A 19,409-nucleotide genomic window follows, 5' to 3' on the forward strand; every position below is an offset into this window, starting at 1 on the left:
CACATTTTTTCTCTTTAGTTAAAGAAGCAAGATGTAGCCATTGCACATCCAAAAAATTAGTACAGCAGTCTAAATAGCAAGTTGGAGCTACAATAAGTTGGAATCCTGTTTAATATATTCTCTACGGTTGTTTCCCCCTTGCCTGCACCTCCCTGCACACGGCAAAGACAGGCAGGCTGCAGAAGCTCCGTCAGAGCACATGATGCGTGCATCCTTGTAAATTGACAATAACAAGCGACAACGAGTCCTCCTCCGTAAGTCAGCTGTTTACAAGTGTCAATTGTCTGTCAATGTAAATTTAAGCCCGTTATCCCGAAATCAACAGCCCACTGCTCTGAAATAACACACTCTGGATGCTCACTGTCTGCCGAACTCCGTTGACATTTTGCTCACTTTGACAGTTATAAACATCTACTCCTTCTTCAAGATCATTCATCATTTCTTATGACTCATAAAGAGACAGTCTGAACTCTGATTAAAGTGAAATTAACATTCAAATCAGTTATTCCAGCGTTCATGTTAAGTGAAGCGAGTATGTCAACATGTTTCCTTGATCTTTGATGACACATCATGGTTATTTTATTATTTATTACAGTAAATATATTCCAGATGCTCCTTAAACATTACAAGACAGATCAATTATAACACTGCTGTCTATGGCAAGATAATAATCAGAGTGAATGGTGTGCCACAGTTTCTTTTTTGTGAATACAGTTTTTCAAAACTGCTATTTTTGATAACAAGCTGCCATGCTCATGATGTTATTTTCATCTAGTTATTTGATGTTTGTACAGGAAGCATTTTCTGTTTTTTAGAAATATATTTTATGTACAATATTTCAAATTTAAAAGGATGTAATAAAGCCGCCTCTGAGATGTCGAGGCTTCATAACAGTTTTGGAAATATGTCCAGACCTAAATAGTGGTTGTACTTGCAGAATTTCAGATAATGGGACACTGGTTAGGAGCTTTTTATGTCGCGACCCCCTCAGAATGATCGAGTTGGTGTTTGTGACCCCTCCTTGGTTCAGGGATTACTGTATAACACATGAAAGCTGCCAAACTCACTGCTACAATCTATTTTAAGGCATTCCACATCATGCTTGTTTTCCTTTTTTATGTTCCAAAATGCAATTGTTAGTGTTTGTCTCGTGTTTAGAACATGATCGTTTATGTTTGTTACTGACATTCTTGTTGGATGTCTTTAAGGAACTGTCAGCGCTGAGACCTGCTTCCTGGTTCTCGGCGTCTCCATGTGCATCTGTGATGGCTGTGAATTTCTTGCTATTATTATATATCTTAAATGCATCTGTATTAAGAGGAAATGCAAGAATACATATTCAAACTCCATGTCTGTTACACAATGTGTATATGCATGTGTGTAGATGAGGACTGATGTGAAGGTTTAGTTTTTAGGTATTGTTTGTCAGCAGCTGCGGGGAGCATCCTCTGTGGATTAGTGTTAGCATGGCTGAGTGTGTTTAACAGGATTACTAATCTGAACTATGCTGCCACAGCGCTCTGTGTGTGTGTGTGTTCTTGACTGTGAATCTGAATATTTGTGTGTGCGTGTGTATGTGTGGTCAGATGATTATGGATTAACATATCTTTAGTCTCTGTAACTTAGTAAACAATGGACAACGCTAATGGCTGCCTCTCTGTTTTACTCACACACACACACACACACACACACACCACCCCAGTTTCCATTAATGTTGACATTAATGTTAAGGTCAGCAGGACACGTTTTACTAAGAACTTAAGAGCTTTTAAGAACTAAACGACTTAAATGCTTCATCATCTGGTCTCTGCAGAGCTGTTTTTGGAGTTGAGAGGGGATGTATCTCCTACATAAAAATTTGAACCATTTGACAAGTGATATTTTAAAGAATTAAGCTCCATTCCTTATCCTGGGAACACCATTAAAAAAAAACTTGCACAGCATGTGTGTGTGAGTGTGCGATGCTTACGTGTATTTGTAAGAGTGTGTCTGTTATAATGCACATATTATCCATCTTCTCTCCAATCCAGATCAGTTGACAGCTACATGACAGCTTCTATATCCCTGCTGTACCCATTTTCTGAAAACAATCCCAAAATGCAATGCAACACGCCGTATGATGCCTGAATCAATTACGGGGATACACAAACACGCCGAGCAGAATAGAACTTTGATTCTCCCTTGAAGGGAATTTGTTTCTGACAAGGTAACACAGCCAAAGGCCAAACTGAATTGCATGTTAGGACGCAGCTGCTGTAAGCTGACAGCCACAAAAGCAGGAAGGCTGGCAGGGAGGGAAAGCTTTGAAATTACACGAGGTACAAGGTTCAATGTACACTAAATAAAATTAATACATTATAAAGACCTGGAAATCGCACAACTCTAACTCATTCTGAGTGACGTGAAATAAACACACAGGCAGAATTAAGCTGCTATCAGAACAGTGCATTAACTAACTCGTCCCTTTATCCATAAATACCAACAGTGCAAAATATATTCAACAGCATACATGACTATGCAAAACAGAATGTAAAACTTTTTATGAAGAGTTTAAAAACTGATGCACAACCATATGCTATAATAAATTCAAGAACAGAACAGCTGTTCCGAGCTTTATAAATTGAGCTTTTTCTGCCAAACCTACAAGCTTAAAGCTGCAGTTAATCTAAAGTTACAGTCTGCTGTGCAACAGTGTGCAACTTCCATGAGACTGTGCAATCTGTAATTTGACTTGAAGCAAATATTTTCTTTATGGCAAATGTGGTTTTAAATAATTGGTTAATCCATCAAGGCATTCAGCTGTTTATGAATTCTATTGGCTTCAGCTGTCAGAGGAACTGCAACATCATTGACTGGTGACTGTGGAAGGCCCTCCAAAGACAGAGCCACATTATAATAACTCGAGATACACTACTTTTCTTTCTTTCATGTTGAAATTACTGAGTGTATCAGTGGCTTATTTTTTCCCTATGAAGAACAAAATGATTTGTTGGAACTTTAAATTGTTTTCTTTTTTATTTACTGTACTTTTGGTCAGTTTAAATTTGGGTTAGCCTAACAATAACTACGAATACTTGCATGTATTTTGCCTTATTTAGAAAAAGACAATATTCCTACTAAGCTCTCTATGTGGCAAATGAAAGTGAATATTCCACAAATAGTCCTGTTTGCATGTAGCCATGCATACTCTGATTATCAAGTGGAACAGCTTGAGCTACTCGAGTCATTTTGCTTTTTTGCATGAAAATGCAAGTGTTCTACTGGTGACAGACTTGTTTGACCATGCAAACCATTGCCAAATATAGAAATTGACAACATGACAGTTCCACAAAAGTGATGCCAAAACATCTTGATCGCCCCCTGGTGGATGGAGCGCAGTAGCAGTCTAAACCCATGTCCTCCATTTTAATGGAAAGGACATGGGCCAAACTTAAACATCAAAGTACATGTCAGATAAATTTTCTTCTATTCCATGTAGTTCCTATCCAACTGTTGCATGTTGAAATGTTCATTTGTCTGAGCAGTTTGGTTTTAATTAGTTATTTGATGTAATAAAAAGCAGGTTTCACGTCATGATTGACAGCTGAGCTTGGAGCCCGTGAAACTGAAAGCACTACTCCAACAACTATGCCGACTTTAGCTCCTAGACGGCAGTGTTCGTATCTTGGCTTTATTTTTGTACATGGGGAGGAAGTGGAGACCTGTCGTCCATTTTAATTCATGTAAATGATGCGAACAAAGCCTTCCTCGTTCATTGGTTTACCCATCTTCTTGAAAAGGTCAGAGTTGCGATATTTGCACTCATCCAAAACCCTGCTGTAACCCAACTCTTTCACAATATTTAAGAGGCATGTTTTGCCTTTTGACCAGAAATATGGGCTTTTCTTTTGTGCATGCAAAAGACCCAGCTTTGTTGGCTGAGCTAACTGTTTACAGGAAAGAGGCAGTGTGTTGCAAACTGTGACAAAAACCCCAACTGAGATGCATATTCCAAATGTGTTGTATACATGTCCAAAGAATCTTCCAAAAAAAACAGAATAATAGCAGTATATCCCAAGTGTAGTTGAGCACTGGAATATTAAAATAAAAATGGAGCCCAATAAGTCCATGCAACCCAAAAATCATTTATTGCAGCTAACATTAAAGGCTATTCTATAATTTATTATATTTTTGCACTGCAGAGCTCTGTCCAGGTGGGCAGAGTGACAAAAAAACACAAAAAAGTTTTCTGTCATTGAAGGAACATAGTTATGGCTTGTTTTTTCTGTCCTTCAAGCTCCCAATGAATGTTTTTTCCCATGAAATATTAATCACTATAATCTTATATTCTAAGTCAAAGACAGTTTATCATCTGTATTACAACAATTAAGACCCAAATGTGCAATACTGTGAAGTTACATTAATCTATCTCCTACTTTTCTGCTTTTTCTGTCTCTCTTTAGTGTTTCTTTTGCACTCCCATCCTTTCTACTCTCTTTTTCTTTATGACTTTCCCTGCCTCCATCCATCCCGCTTCTCTCCTCTTTATCCCCAGATGCTGGTGAGTACTTTACGACCTGGCCCCCAAGATTTACGCAGGGACAATTGAACATTTTGTCGCTGTGCTGTGGAGCAGATGGAAAATTCATGGCAGAGTTGGAAGGGCGAATTTAGCATAAGACAACAATTCGCCACAATGTCTGTCTGGCGGAAAGCGAGGCAGGTACACCTGTCTGCATACACAATGCTACGATAAAAAACCAAAAGGATTCTTGAGCCCGAGTCTGTCTCCACGGCTGGAGCTCTCTTTTTTCTTTTCTCCGACTTTCTTCAAGTCAGTTTCTGTCACTTTCCGTCTCTCTCAGTTTTTGATCCTCTCCTTCTGTCTTGGGATTTATTTCTTTTCCTCTCTGGAATATGGTCTCTTTCTCTTTTATGCTCAGATTCTCTCCTCCGTCTCTCTGTCAGCTGTGGTTGCAGTCGAACCCGGCATGCTCCTTGTGCAGCTTGAACAGCATTTCCTCCATTGCTGACTGGTATTGTGCCCCTAAAATGTCACATCATCCCCAGATATTCACCTAAAAACACCCCCAAGGTGTTTTTTTTTTTTGTCTTAACAGTCTGACTCAATCTGTTGCAAATTCAGAGAGCAAACTGAGTCACTAAGCAGCGAACAGGCAGCACTCAGCGGTGACGGGAAGATTGGAGGAGGACAGGTTGTAAAGAACAGCGTGTTTGTGTGTGTAGGTCAATGACAGAGATAATTCAAATATGATTCCTTCAACATTTAACTTTTGCAGTTCAGTCACGCACACTCACATCACACACACACACACACACACACATAGACAGATAGCAAGCCACATGTTGCATCAGTATTGCACGGAGTCAGAGTCAGTTACAACACGACTCTGTACACCACCAATTATAATCGACCTCAGGACTAATGGTAATGGGAATTGAAGCTGACATATAATACCAGTGTATGGATGACAAGGGGTGGGTTTGATGCTCCTGTGAGCTAAATGCGTGCAGGGCATACAGACGCCACCGATGGAGAAGTCCCACTTATCGATGCACGCTTTCTGCTGAGCAAAAAAGGCAGCACTTGGAAAATTTTTTCCCCTCAGCCTATCAAAACATTAAAAAACAGTCTTCTAACAGGCTAAAAGATATTGAAATTACATTTAAATTGCAAGCCTTCTTGTTGAAGAAGATCAGATTTGTGTTTTATGTAAAAGGAATGGATATAGGACAATTTAAGCTGCAGTGTATACCCAGTCTTGTATATTTGTACCAAATAGAGTTGTTTGTTTGTATTGCATAACTGTTGAAATATGCATTTCTGAAGGACTGAAGCAGGACAGATGAACGAAGTGGGACTTCTGCCACCTGGCTGGTGCTGCACAGAGGGGGTGTGATATAAAACCAGGGCTGCGTTCGTTTCACAATCAAATCAATCTGCTTGAAAAGAGGAATCGACTTCAAAGTTTGGAGGAGAATTAGAGCAGCAGATAACTGTATTTAATATTGTAGTGCACTGTCTTTTTCGATTTCGAAAACGAAGGTTATAGACCCTTTTGGAGCTGACGTCATGATTACATCATGGCGTCGGCTGGAGGCAAAACAAAGGAAAACCTGGACGCAAACACAGATCACCTCAGAGATGTAGGCCACAGAACCAATCCACAACTCATCTCGCTGTGTTGTTGAGCAGTAATGGCTCAGAAATTGAAGTTTTATCGCATACCAACGACAAGACAACTATGGTTAAGCGCGGTCAGACGAAAGATGGGAGATGTGTGAGGGCCACAACAAAGCGAACAAAATGAACTTACAAAAGGTCGAGAATGGAAATTTTTCTTATTACACAGAAAAATATAGCCAATCACCTTCTGAATTCAAGTTTCTCTCTTTTACTGAACTAAGACGAGCTTAGTCTGACTCACCAGATGCGCTCTGTGGGTACAAGCCTACCATGGGTCGACTTGTTTCCGTCAGCATTTTGGCATCCACTATCTGTGCTTTCAAAGTCTCTCGGAAACAACAACCTCTAATATAGCAACCTACATGCTAAAAGAATGGCAAATTAGCACCTGAGACAAATAAGCTAATATCCATGTCCTGTTCTTTTGCCGTAATTTAGTCATTTTAATGCCTGGGCCCACCTTCCTGATGTGCAAATGCTCCACCAAAACAAGTTTCCTTCTGACACTAATTTGCTGCGAGTGTTGCTACATATGCATTTGTGCCACCCAAGAAGATTGTAATTGATTTAGAGAAACACAAACAAGTCAGTGTTTTTTTTACCCTCTATAATAGAATGATAGCATTGAGTCAGACCTTTCTAAAATGCTTAGTGCTTTGTGCTGCACCTTTAACCTGGGCAGACCATTAAGCTAAATAAAATGTCAAAAATTGGCCGAAGAAATGACCAGCGATGGACTTGGCCAGTGGCCAACAGTCAATATATTGCCCGACCCGCAACTTTAGACAGACGGTCCATCCATGAGTGAGTGCGTACAGGTTGGCCAGTTTGGTCCCACTGGTTAATGGTTGGTATTATGGTTAATAATTAACTTTTTCAAGCAACACTCGCGGTCCTGGAGAGTGAGTGACCATACATGTTCAGACGAGCTCGTATTTTCTTCAGCCCTCGTTCAGAAACGCCAACAGAACTTGCAAGCTCATGTTAGCTAACAGGATCAGAGAATTGTTTTGCCTCCAGCTAAGCTCCGCCTGCTGCGTCATATTTACCAACAGAAAAAAGGTCCATGCCCATGAGAAGTTGCCACCAATTCTACTTCCTGAATTCGCTGTTTAATCTGATTGAACTGAAAGGGAGTCGATCTCAGCCCAGACACAGTATTGAAGTAGAACCATTAATATTATGTTTCAGTAGGTTTAGACAACATCAAGTGGGTTAAACAGTGAGTTAGCTAGCTGCTGTCACAGGCTAAGCTGTTAAGTGCTGAATGGAAATGCTTAGAGAATTACTGAACACAGGTAATGCAGAGTGGATGAGGGTAAAAAGATGCACCGAAATGTTGTATGTTGCTCACAGACTTATTGTAGTTCCACATCGCTGAAATGTGTTTGTGTTTTCCTTCATCATACATCTATTTTTATTCATTCATTGATTATTCCTTAAGGACAATGTATGGTATGTTAATTTGTGAAAGTAATAAGTGTTGAAAGCAGCTGTACAATGTTCAGCATTGAAATGAAATGCCATTTTAATGTACCGAGAGGTTTCTGCTTTCATTTGCATTGAGGTAAGCAACCACACTTTATATGAATGCAATCTATATTTATTCAATTTAGGATTTCACTAGTGTCTGCTGTTGTGCATGATATGCATAATTCTTTGCGCTGGGCCTTGCAACCTCAATTTCCCTCAGGACAATAAGTGTTATTGTATTCATGTGCAGTCATCTCATATTCTTGACAAAGAACTGTGACAGCAGTTTACAACTATGCTTGCTGCTGACTGATTCCCTGTTGTGTCCCCATTGTTCAAGTCAACATTTTGATTGTCGCATCGCTGAATGACATTCATATTCTGCTGCTGCATCTCTGCATTGCCAAATAAAATCCAGCGCAGTAAACAATGTTTAGCTCCTGTGTTTTTATTGCACATAGAGGATTGGATTTTAAAGAACTGGCCCGTGTTATAAAGAAAAGGAATACATTAAAGGGTTTTACTATAACAAGCTCTTTGTTGTAATACGTTTCATTCTTATAGCTGATAACCTCAATGATATAAAATATTAGATTGTACTTCACATCAAGTGTTGGTGACATTCAGTATTCGGTATGACATCTTTCAAGTGTTGGATATCTTTATTTTGAAATGGAACCCATTTAAATTAAACATTTAAAAATTTCTGATGAAGGTCAACAGTTTTGAAATATTCTGCCGATCATGGAGAAACATTTGAAAATGAAGTAGATTTTCTTTCAAATGTAAGGCCACTTCTTTTAAATGAACATAATAATAGAAAACAGATGGTGGGTTGAGAGTCCTTGTCATCCCATTTACAACACCAGTTTGAATGCTTGGCTAAGTCTGTGAGTGCGACATACAGTTCAGTAGTTGGTATGTTCAGTATGTGACAGTTACAACAAACGTGGACTCCATTGTAAATGGAAGCATGATGGAATGCAATGAGTTGCACGGTGTGTGTTTTGTTCAAGGGAAGTGGCATCAGTGATCAGTGGAAGATGGCGTTCGGTAGATTGAAAGAGTTTGGTTCAGGGTTCAAACCAAACCAAACACCTTTGACATCAATCCACCACATAAACAATCAATTCTGACTGTGTGTGTGATCTGCCAAATTAGGGACTTTTACTCCAACAATTGAGCTAAATGTTTAGGATGTTATGACCTATAACTGCAATCAGGGATGTCAGCCATTGACCCATAACTAATAGGTTAATTTTTAAGAAAATGCGAAATGACGAGAAATACAAGAGGCGCTTATATTTTACTCCAGCCCTCCACTGACTTCTTATGGCTCCATTAGGCCTGATTCCCACGCCTACTTTTGAACCATTCTGAGCATTTCCACCTAAAATAAACTGAATTTGAAAAGTTGGTTCCCCAAAACAAGCAGGTTTCCTTGGGAACCAAAGTGGGCGTGTCATACTCTACAGATGTACTTCTAGTGTGCAGCGCCCTCTGTTGATGAGCATCCTTGATTACAATGGTGGAAACTTGAGATGGGTCACTAGATAGCACCAAAGTTGAATGGAAATCGTTGAAGAACCATAGCTAATTTGGTGGAAAAGGGCCCCGAGTAAGATGAACACTGGACTGTATCTCCCAGTCGTGAGGTAGCTTTCGATTGTAAGAGCTGTCTAGTCTGTCATCAGAGCTAGCTTGTCTTTTCGTTCATCCTTCGCCTCCTCAAAGTGTTTTTCTTAAAGCGTTTAGTCACAGTAGCCGTCGATTGCATTACACACGCAGGCTAGAGGTGCCAGATTAGCTCTTTAAATCTCTCGTCTTCTGCACTCACTGGCAGCATATCGAACTCGGCCAGGATCACACTTTCTTCTCCTGGCTAGCAGCGATGCGATCTTTGGTTGCAAGATATCTTCAGACATGGCAACCGGATGCTTGTTGACACAGTTTACATTTGACTTTGATACCTTCCTGAAGGAAATGTCCCGTAACCGAGCTTTGTTTAGCACGCTTAATTTTTTTACCTCAGACTGCCAGCTAGCGAAACAGTTAGCGGAGTGTATGTGTGTGTGTATGCAAATGCGGGCATGACATGAGTAACCGGTCAAAATTATTCTTGACAATTTACATCCCCAATCGCAATACTGATATAAGGTATAAGTAAGTTTAAAATGATGGACAAAGATGGACTAGGCTAACCAGGGCTAAAATAGGTGAGCCTAATCTTTAGTCATGTCCAACCATGTCCTGTTTTTGTCAAATCAGTCACAAAATGAATGACTGCATGTGAGAATGAAGCCATACTCACAGTAAATAGCTTGTATTGAAATTCAAATTACTTTAGCTTTTTATCTGACAGAGATCCAAAGACAAATTTAGTTCATGGCTTTCATCCTTTTCTTTTTGATCGATTCCCAGTCTTTTTTTTCCCTATGAAAGTCTAGACAAGACAAACAAAGTCTATTGTTAGCTTACTGTCCCAATACTCAGGCTATTGACTGTGCATGAAAGCAGCATGGTTTCATTGCTGTGTGTTTGTGTGTGTGTGTGTGTGTGTGTGTGTGGATGCAAGACACAGAGAGAGGAGGTTCAAACACAGCCAGCGACACTCGAAGCGGAGCAGACATGCAAACAAATGCAGTAAGATGGCGATGAGAAGGAAAGACAAAAACCAAAGAGCAAAAAACAAAGAAAAGTCAAGAAACAAAGGGAGGAGGAGAAGGAGGGGGGCGGGCAGGGGACAACCAAAATGAAACAAGGTTCGTGTTGTGTTTATGGTTGTACTGTGATGAAAAAATATAACATAGGGAAGAAAATATTCTGCCTATAAAGCAATAATCACCTTCGCTTGGGATGACTAGAATGTACGGCGTTGTTATTTGTCCCCTACCTATTACCACTAAGGCCAAGGGCCGCACGTCCCCGCCGGAAAGCATGAGAAAGAGAGGGAAGAGAGAAAACAAACAACAACAAAAAAGGAAAAGAAAGAAGAAAAAAGTCTAAGAAAAAAAGACGTATAATTTTCTTTATCCATTTCATCAAGGTTTAGATCTCCCTGGTTTTCAATTGCACAATCTGTCTTAGAGGAGAGAAATTGCAGTGGTGAGAGATGGCACTAGAACATTAAGATCAATAGGACAACTAGCACTCAAGATGTGACCTGGGGTATGACTGGCCGTATTGCCAGGAAGTAAGTGTCAACGAGCATCTTGACTGGCCCATTACCAGGAAAAGGCCTAGCAGATGTTGCTGTTGCTGGTGAGGATGTTTATTACCAAAGGGTGAGGCAGTGAATGCAAATGTAGTGCTGGGGGTTAACATTTGAGTCTGTTGAGTCTGTCAGCTTGGCTTGACGGGTTAATAAAATAAAAGGGAGTAGGAAATGGAAGAGAAAAGAAATGAAGTGATGGTTGAAAGAAAAAAAAAAAGAAAAAGTATGAACTTTGTGGCGTGGCAAGGTTGGTGCAAAGACGCAATCTGGCCTCCGGGTTCTGCTGGAGAGGTTTGGGTCACCCAGAGACAAAGTCAGATCAGTTAACACTTTCATCAAGCTTAACAACAAATAATTTGTTGACAGTTTCTTTATAGCAACTATGTTGAGGCAGCTAGCTTTTTAAAGTTGGCTCTTGCTGTTACTCAGTTTCCCTGCAGATGATTGCCTTATCAGCTTCAATCGATAGTGGGAGTCACTTGACCCTTCCTAAGTCCCACCCCTTTTCACTCTGTGGTCCAATGACAGTTGGGTAAGCTTGAAACCTCTGTCAACTTTCTCCTTTTCTGTTTTTGAACTTAGATATGCTATGTGCTGAGCTTGTCTATGTTGAAAAGGACATTTTGGAGATGTTTGAAAGTTGTTGCCAGGGGGACCTATAAGAGCAACATATATTCACATCTTATTTCACTGAATACTAGCAAAATACTAGCTAAGTAGCGAGCTAGCTACTTACCTAGCGTTTTGCTGGCGTCTCACCTACTTAGCTAGCATTTTCCTATTAATTTTGTTTGCCTTTATTAGATGGGACACCTGAAGTGAGGACAGGAAAGGGGGAGAGAGAGTAGGGGAATGAGATGAAGCAAAGGGCCACAGTCAGTCTCGAACCCAGGGCTGCTGCAGCGGACTCAGCCTCAGTGCTTTGGGCGCATGCTCTGCATTTTCTAACTTTAGGTAACTTAAGACGTGACCCTATATGTCGCTTTTACAGGACAAGGAGAAGGTTAATCAAGGTACCAAGTTAGCCCAACTGTTACTGGAGCACAGAGCAAAAAGGGGCGTGACCTAAGAAGGGTCAACTGAGTGCCAATAAATAAAGGTAAGCTTTATCTAAACAATTAATAATAAATTTCTCAGAAATGGAGCACAGAGTGAAATAATCAAACTGATTAAATTAACATCAGTTGGTTAAGCCAAAGAACCAAGTTTTCAGATAGCAGGTACATATCTTACAAAGGAAAACAAAACAGATTGTTTTCAAATAATAATTGCTCAGATAATCATGTGGCTCAGCCTGTTTCAGTGCAAATTTCAATCTGGCAAGGCAGCATTAAGAAGGGGTTATTTGTAAATTCTCTCCTTACTTAGGGTGTAAAATCAACACTTAGTAACTACTAGTTAATTTGTAACCAAATCTTCTAAAACAAATGCTACTAAAATTGGTTGCACTTGAGGAATTATCTGACTAGTTTGGATGTAAAGTCATATTTACAGCAAATGACCAATCGGTGATCAAAGAGTTCGATTGTCATGGTTACTGTGCATATTAGCTTTGTGGCTACATTAAGACTGTCCTAGACTTTGCTAGTCCTGCCCTGCTGTGCTGTAGTTGGCTATGACTACTGTGCAGTGACTTGTTTCTACTTGTTGCCGTGACGACATGTCCTTGTGACTGAGAGAAAGCCTTTCTATTTATGAAAAAGGTTCTACTCACACTATGGCCTTTTTCTAAGCCTTCCCAAGTAACTTCCTTGCCTAAACCTAACCAAACTCTGTCTGAAAACGTAAAAACAATTTTTAAAAAACTCTGAAAATAATTAGTCAGCTAATTCTAAAATAAGACAATCTAAAATAACACTAACTCCAGACTCCTGCGTGTGTTTGATCAATTCATCCGCTACAATGTCCTTTTTAAACTTCTCTTAACTCCTATTATCTACACTCACAATCAGACCACAGCGGTAGCAGCCAATCACAACACAGCAGGGCGGGACTAGGTGGAACTAACATGTCCATGGTGCTACCATTTGTATTCTGGTAATGTATAAATCACAGCTTGGTAATAATTTACATTACAGGTAGGTTAAGTTTGAACTTTCAGGCTGCTGGTGCAACAGGCTGCTGTCCTTTAGGGCCACATCTTTTGACTAACGGCATTACCTAACATTGGCACAAGTGCAAAATAACAGTACACATAAACAGCATCTTAGCAGGCCAGCTACTTAATTTAGTCAACTTAAGCCTAGAAGCACATTGAAGGTAATCCTATATAAAATGTACAGATTGTGTTTTTCCAGTCCATTAGCAAAAATGTTTGGCATGATTATCTCCCTGGGCTTTTTTCTCCTTACCTAACCTGAACAAAAACATGGTTCTTTGGCTATGTTGGTTAAGGTAATCTCTGCCTCTACCAGATGCTTGTATAACTCAGTCTTAATTCTGCCTCAATCACCGCCTGTAGGTTTTTATTCCGGCCAAAAAAAAAAAAGTACACCAGCTGATTTCACTGATTAGAAGGCACAGAACAAGGCAAGTGGCATTTACCACTGAAATCAGCTGCCTGAGTGAGCTGATAGCAGGTATTGCAAATAAATTAGTCATAGGCATTTGCAAAATTAGCCATCTGCATTGCCTCAGAACACTGCCCACATATCCAAAACTTTAAAAAAGTACATTTGAAGTTGATTTGAAGATAACTCAACATATTGAGAAAAATTAGCATTTAGTCATATGAAAGACAGCCACAAAGTTAAAAGCATGTCTTTTCCCAAGCACACACATGCAGACAGACAGAGAGCAGCGTCTACGCACTGTAGACCTCCACCCACAGTACTTTCCACTCACAAAAAAACAAAACAAAACAAAGCTTGGAAATGGATAGAGTGCGGAAAAAGGAGTGATATAAAGGAGAAAAATGTGCACAAATGAGCAATAAATGCTTGATGCAGACGAGAAATAATAAGAGAGCGAGAGAGACGGAGAACAGAGAAAGGAGATGTGGAAAAATCAAATCAATGTTTGATGCAGATGAAAAAATAAAATAGAAAAAAGAGACGAGGTGAGGAAAATCAATAGCAAGCTGAGAAGCTTTCAAAGCACATTGCCTGGCACACAAATGGGTGTATTTGCCGGAGATGAGCAGCAAATAAAGATGGGAGACATGGGGAAAGCAAAACAGAATAGGATGAAATGGGTTCTGGGGCTAACGCTTTAGCCTCCATCCATCGGGTTTAATGAAGGCGGTCAATCGGTATGTAATGGCCCTGATGTTCCACTTTATACACTGATGAGCAACATGGATGAGGTATGAAATGGAAAAAGAGAGAGCGGGATAGAGGAAAAACAGGGAGAATGTGAGGCAGAAAAGGGTAATAAAAGAGAAAGATTAGGAGAGAAGAGATGGAGAGAGAGAGAGAGAGAGAGAGAGAGAGAGAGAGAGGATGCTATGCAACGAAATCATGCAGGATAACATGGTTAGGATGTGGGGCTGCCTGGGCTAAAGGTTGTGGGTTCACCTGTTTCTATGCAATGTGTGTGTGTGTGTGTGTGTGTGTGTGTGTGTTCATATCATCTAACACATTTGTGACACTGTAACACTATTCTAGGGGGTCATGTAATCACATTATTCTTCAAAATGAGCTCCACTTATGAGTTAAAAGTCACTTTAGAAATAAAAATATGTTCATATTGTGCCACTGCGTATCAATGGAAGGGTGCTCATACCTTTGTTAGCCAGGCGGACACAGTTGATTTTGGTTTCCTGTGGAGAGAACAGAAAAACAGACAGACTGTTTAAGTAACTTGTGGTAAATTTTAGGACTCATCCTTCAAATAGAATCACTTTTACAGCTTTTAAATGGGCCATATAGTGCTTGTTTTAAAGCCCATGCTTTTATTTTGGAAACAGGCTTCCAAACTACTTCCATTCCAAACTAACAGCATATTATGCAAATGTGTTACATAGTGATGTCACCAAGTAACAGAAGTAAGACTGGAATAACAAATGAGTCAGCTCAGTGGCCTGTACTTGGATTGGCAACTCTGCAGACCTTTTAGAGGCACAAAAACTAGTTATTAATAATTGTTCGAAGTTTAGTTTCTGAGTGGGAATAGTTCCTGCCTGCAACTAAAGACCACATGTTGATATTTTTTTTTATAAATCGAGTTTAGAAAGTAAATAATACGTCATATAATTAAAGGTTCCATGTATTTTTTTCACTAACAAACTGAAATCAGTGAAAAACCATTAACTTAAATCAATGATCTCATTTAGAATCATATTCAGAAAATGTTTTGCAATAATTGCAATCCTGATTCTAAAAAAGTTGCGATGCAAAGCATAAATACAACATAATATGATAATTAGCTTATCTATTTTTTTTTACATATATTCAATTGAAAAGTCTACAAAGGCAATATTTCTAATGTGTTCCTTGATCAACCTCATTGATTTTTGTAAATATGTCTTTATTCAGAATTTTATGCCATCAACACATTTCAAACCATAAGGGATGGGGCCAACAAAAGCACCGGAAAAGTTGTGAACTCCTTAAAAACATGGAACATTACACAGGTAAACAGGTTAACTGGTAAATAAATTAAAAAAAAAAAGTGGCATTCCTGAAAGGCCCAGTCACTCACAAATATATGGATTATGAGGATTGTATAAAGGATGTTACTAAATCAGCTTGGAAGCACTTTATAAATCTGTAAATCTTTGTAAACATAGTTTGTTTGCAAATAATTGCAATCTGTTTTTATTTGCATTTTACACAGCATTCTAACTTTTTTAGAATAGATGATGTAAAATTGTATTCAGTTTGCAGTTAATGGGGTAAAAAATGTTAAATCCTGTAGATTAAAGTCACGGAGTAAACCCACACCGTGATGCTAATAGTCTTTAAAGATGATCAATAAGATCATGAGACCATGTTATTAGTTTTTCATCCTATTTTGCAATACTTGATTAGTCCCAAAACACACATGTACAAACACATTAATAATGTCTGGATCAATAAGCTATTGTGTTAGACGCTGGCTAGATCCATCATCCTCACTTCATACACAATCATAATTGAAGCGTGGACATGCACACTGCAAACCCTGTGCAGCCAATCTTGTAAACCAAAAGTGTAAAATACACACAGAGACATGTTATTCTCCCTCATATTACCTTTTCCCTTCCCTATTTTTACTCTGCTTTATCTTGTTTTTCAGTTTTATTCTCTTTATTACATTCTACAGAAGTGAATTTTACACACATTGTGAAGGAATTCTCATTATTACAATTAGATGATTCTATAATAAACATAAAGTCTGAATATATTAAGAGTAAATTAATGTATTTCATATCATATATGTCATACATACACTGTCAAACATCATACAGGAATTTAGTGGAATCAACTAGTTTTTTTCTCATTAACTTTAGTTAAATTTGTTTTAATTTTTAGTTTTTATTTAATTTAAGACCACTGCAGAGCTCATAAATATGAATTATTCTGACTTGAATTCTTTGAGTCTAATTAATGTTCTGCTGCATGTTCACTCAACTCATTAAATTAGGTTTTCAAATAAACTTGTTCAGTGTATGAGCAGACTTCCCAGCATGCAGCTGTTAGTTAAAACCCATCAGACCCCTCTGTTTTGTAATTTGAAGAAGATGTAGAACCTTACAGTGTGTCTTTAATACATTTTAAGATAAGTCATGATTGTTTCTTTTCAGAATACTAAAAAAAAAAACTATGCTAATCATGATATCAATATCAAATTTGTTGTCTCTGATTCGACTTGATATCATGAGCTTTGCTCAAGTTCACTTAACTTCACTCAATTGGTTTTACATTTTCAAAAGTAATAAAACAACTTTGAACCAGATAATTTCTAAGGCAAGAGGGAAGCTTAAATTTTGAAGCTGAACCAGCTTTAAATGATTTATAGTGTATACCAGTATTATTATAAATCTCAGCGGGTCACATCTCCCTCAACCTCTGTCTCATATCTGTATCGAGCCTACAGCCTTTGCGCTTTCAGTGTCGTCTTTTTTTTTTCTGTTCCTCACACTTTAGATTCCCGTGGTTCCACCGTTCCTGTCATTCTCTTTCTGATGGGCTGTCACCACTTGAGGAGGCGTGTGCTGTTCTTTATCCCAGCTCTTTTCATTCCTTCACTGCTCCCGTCTTTTCTCCTTTTCTCCCCTCCATAATGCACTGTCACCAGTAAGTGTACGTATCTAACCCACTTGTCATACAGACATTGGCCTCCTTCACATGTTGGCCCATTTGTCTTCATCAAAGACGATTACTACAGCAGCTGCCGACACCGACGCCTGTCACTTTAGCATTTGAACAAAGTCACTCCCAAGGTACTGCCCATGTGCATTTATTTTCCTCTGAATTTTGGCATTTTCAGGTCATATTAACATTGAATATATATTTTTGACAACTGTAACCTGCAAGAACATGTTGAAGTCTTCAACAACGTCTGTTTCAGATGCAGTCTGGTGATTTTGCTCAAAAAGTGGCAGGTTTTAACTGCTGATGGAGACGTTATCAATCCCACAACATCTTACACGCTAAATTTAAACTTTTTATTGACTTGGAAAGTAAGGCGACACAAATGGTAACAGCTTGCAGTGTAGTTAGCTGCTACTCAAGAAAACCTGCTCAACTGGCGACTGTTTTAACACACTGGATTTGTATAATGGCTAATTTCAAGGCTACTGAATGACAGTTGGTTAACACAGCCTGCTGGGTATATTGATACAGAGTTTAGATTGTGTGTGTTTGACTGAAGGTGTTCAGGTGAACTCTCAAATCACAGCTCCGTGTACTGGTGTGGACAATCGGACCAGAATACAAGACTGTTAAAGCTCCTATTTGTGCAGGTATGTTCAGTCTCCATTCCTTTACTAAAATAACACATCAGAATTTTTCACGACTTGCATTTGGATGACAACTGGCTTCTGACTGATAAGAAGGACTAAATGACAGCTGCCACACACACATCGTATATACACAGGACAAGGGAACCATGAAATCATCTTACAATGCTCAAAAACTGATCGTGTTGAATGATGAACGTTGTCGTTGCCATGAGACATCTACCTGCTGGTGTCACGCTGTCAGAATATGATGAAGAAAGATGGAGCAGGAGCAAACTGAGAGACAGAGTGCATGAAGTTTAATATTCAGTGTTATTGTGGCTGCATTATCGGGAAGTGGATTTCAGTTACTTGCTATTTTTTACCGTCTCGTGTTTTCATTTTGTGCAATCAATCAGTCAGAGTGAAAGAGAAAAGGTACAATGGTGAGCAAAGCAGGGGAAAGGAACATTTTTGTTCATATGCCCGATGTTTGTTATCGTCACGTTTGTGTGCTTGTGTCTGCATGCTGATGCACCTGTCTTTTGCACGTGTGTGTGCGTGCTTGAGTGTGCGGTGGCTTATGAAGTTAAAGAGCAGGGAAGATGGATGTTAGTGGATGATGAATGGTGTGAGCCTCTCAGCTGGATCTCTCCACAAGACTAAACACACCTGCCTCTACTGCATCTCTGTCTGCTCTCCGTCTGTCTGTCTGTCTGAATGATATCTGGCTGTCTGTCAGCTTTAATGTCTTCTTTATCTAATCTTCTCATTGGTCTCCGTACCTAAATGCATAATCTGATTGTAGGCACCTACGAGAAATTTAGAAACTCAGAATGTTAACACATTCATGCATGGCCTCAAACAGAGATCAGTGCGTTTTGTGCTCATCTGGAAATATGAAAAGATCAGTCTGCCCTCACCAGATAAATTGACCATATAGGGAAGACATTGAAGGGAATAGATGGGGCAAACACCAAGACTTTCACCCAGGAAAGTGCTGTTTGTGTCCTGTATGAAACTTCAGGTCAACGTGGCCCTTTTACACAACATATCTCATGTGCATAACCCAAATTATTCCTGCAAAATAACTTTCGTATAGTAACCCAGACCATGTTTATGTATCTTGGGGGGTGTTGTTCACGAGTGACAGTAAGATGGAACATGAGATGAACAGTGTCAGCAGCAGTGCAGGTGTCGGAACAGTCATGGTAGAGGAAGAGCTGAGTCGCAAGGCAAAGTTTCTGATTTACCAGCACATCTACGCTCTGATCCTCACCTATGCTCATGATTTTTGTGTGGTGATGCAAAGAATGAGACTGTGGACACAAGCAGCTGAAAGCTTCTTTACAAAGGGTGGCTGAACTCAGCCTTAGAGATAGGGAGAAACGGTCAACCGAGGTGGTTCAAGCATCTGATTGGGGCACGTTCCATTGGAAGGATACCCCGGGGTAGACCCAAAACTCCCAAAACTCGTACGTATATCATCTGGCCTAGGAATGCCATGGTATCATCCAGGAGGAGTTGGACATTGTTGCTGTGGAGAGGGATGTCTGGAATACCCTGCTTAGCCACATGCCCTGGATGGATGGATGGATGGATGGATGGATGGATGGATGGATGGATGGATGGATGACCAAGTAGTTAAGGTTCCTAAACCTAGTCAAACTGCA

General features: G+C 39.5%; 1 protein-coding gene across 1 annotated transcript in view; it reads right to left on the reverse strand.

Annotated features, from left to right (window-relative positions):
- ptprt (protein tyrosine phosphatase receptor type T) overlaps window positions 1-19,409 on the reverse strand; it is a 485,707-nt gene that overhangs the window by 176,481 nt on the left and 289,817 nt on the right. Inside the window, exon 15 of the mRNA XM_084740791.1 lies at window positions 14,598-14,634. Coding sequence (XP_084596917.1) covers window positions 14,598-14,634 — 37 coding nt within the window. The remainder of the gene's footprint in view (window positions 1-14,597; window positions 14,635-19,409) is intronic.

This window comes from Lutjanus erythropterus, chromosome 2 (genome assembly GCF_056507025.1).
Source record: "Lutjanus erythropterus isolate fLutEry1 chromosome 2, fLutEry1.hap2, whole genome shotgun sequence".
Taxonomy (NCBI): Eukaryota; Metazoa; Chordata; class Actinopteri; order Lutjaniformes; family Lutjanidae; genus Lutjanus; species Lutjanus erythropterus.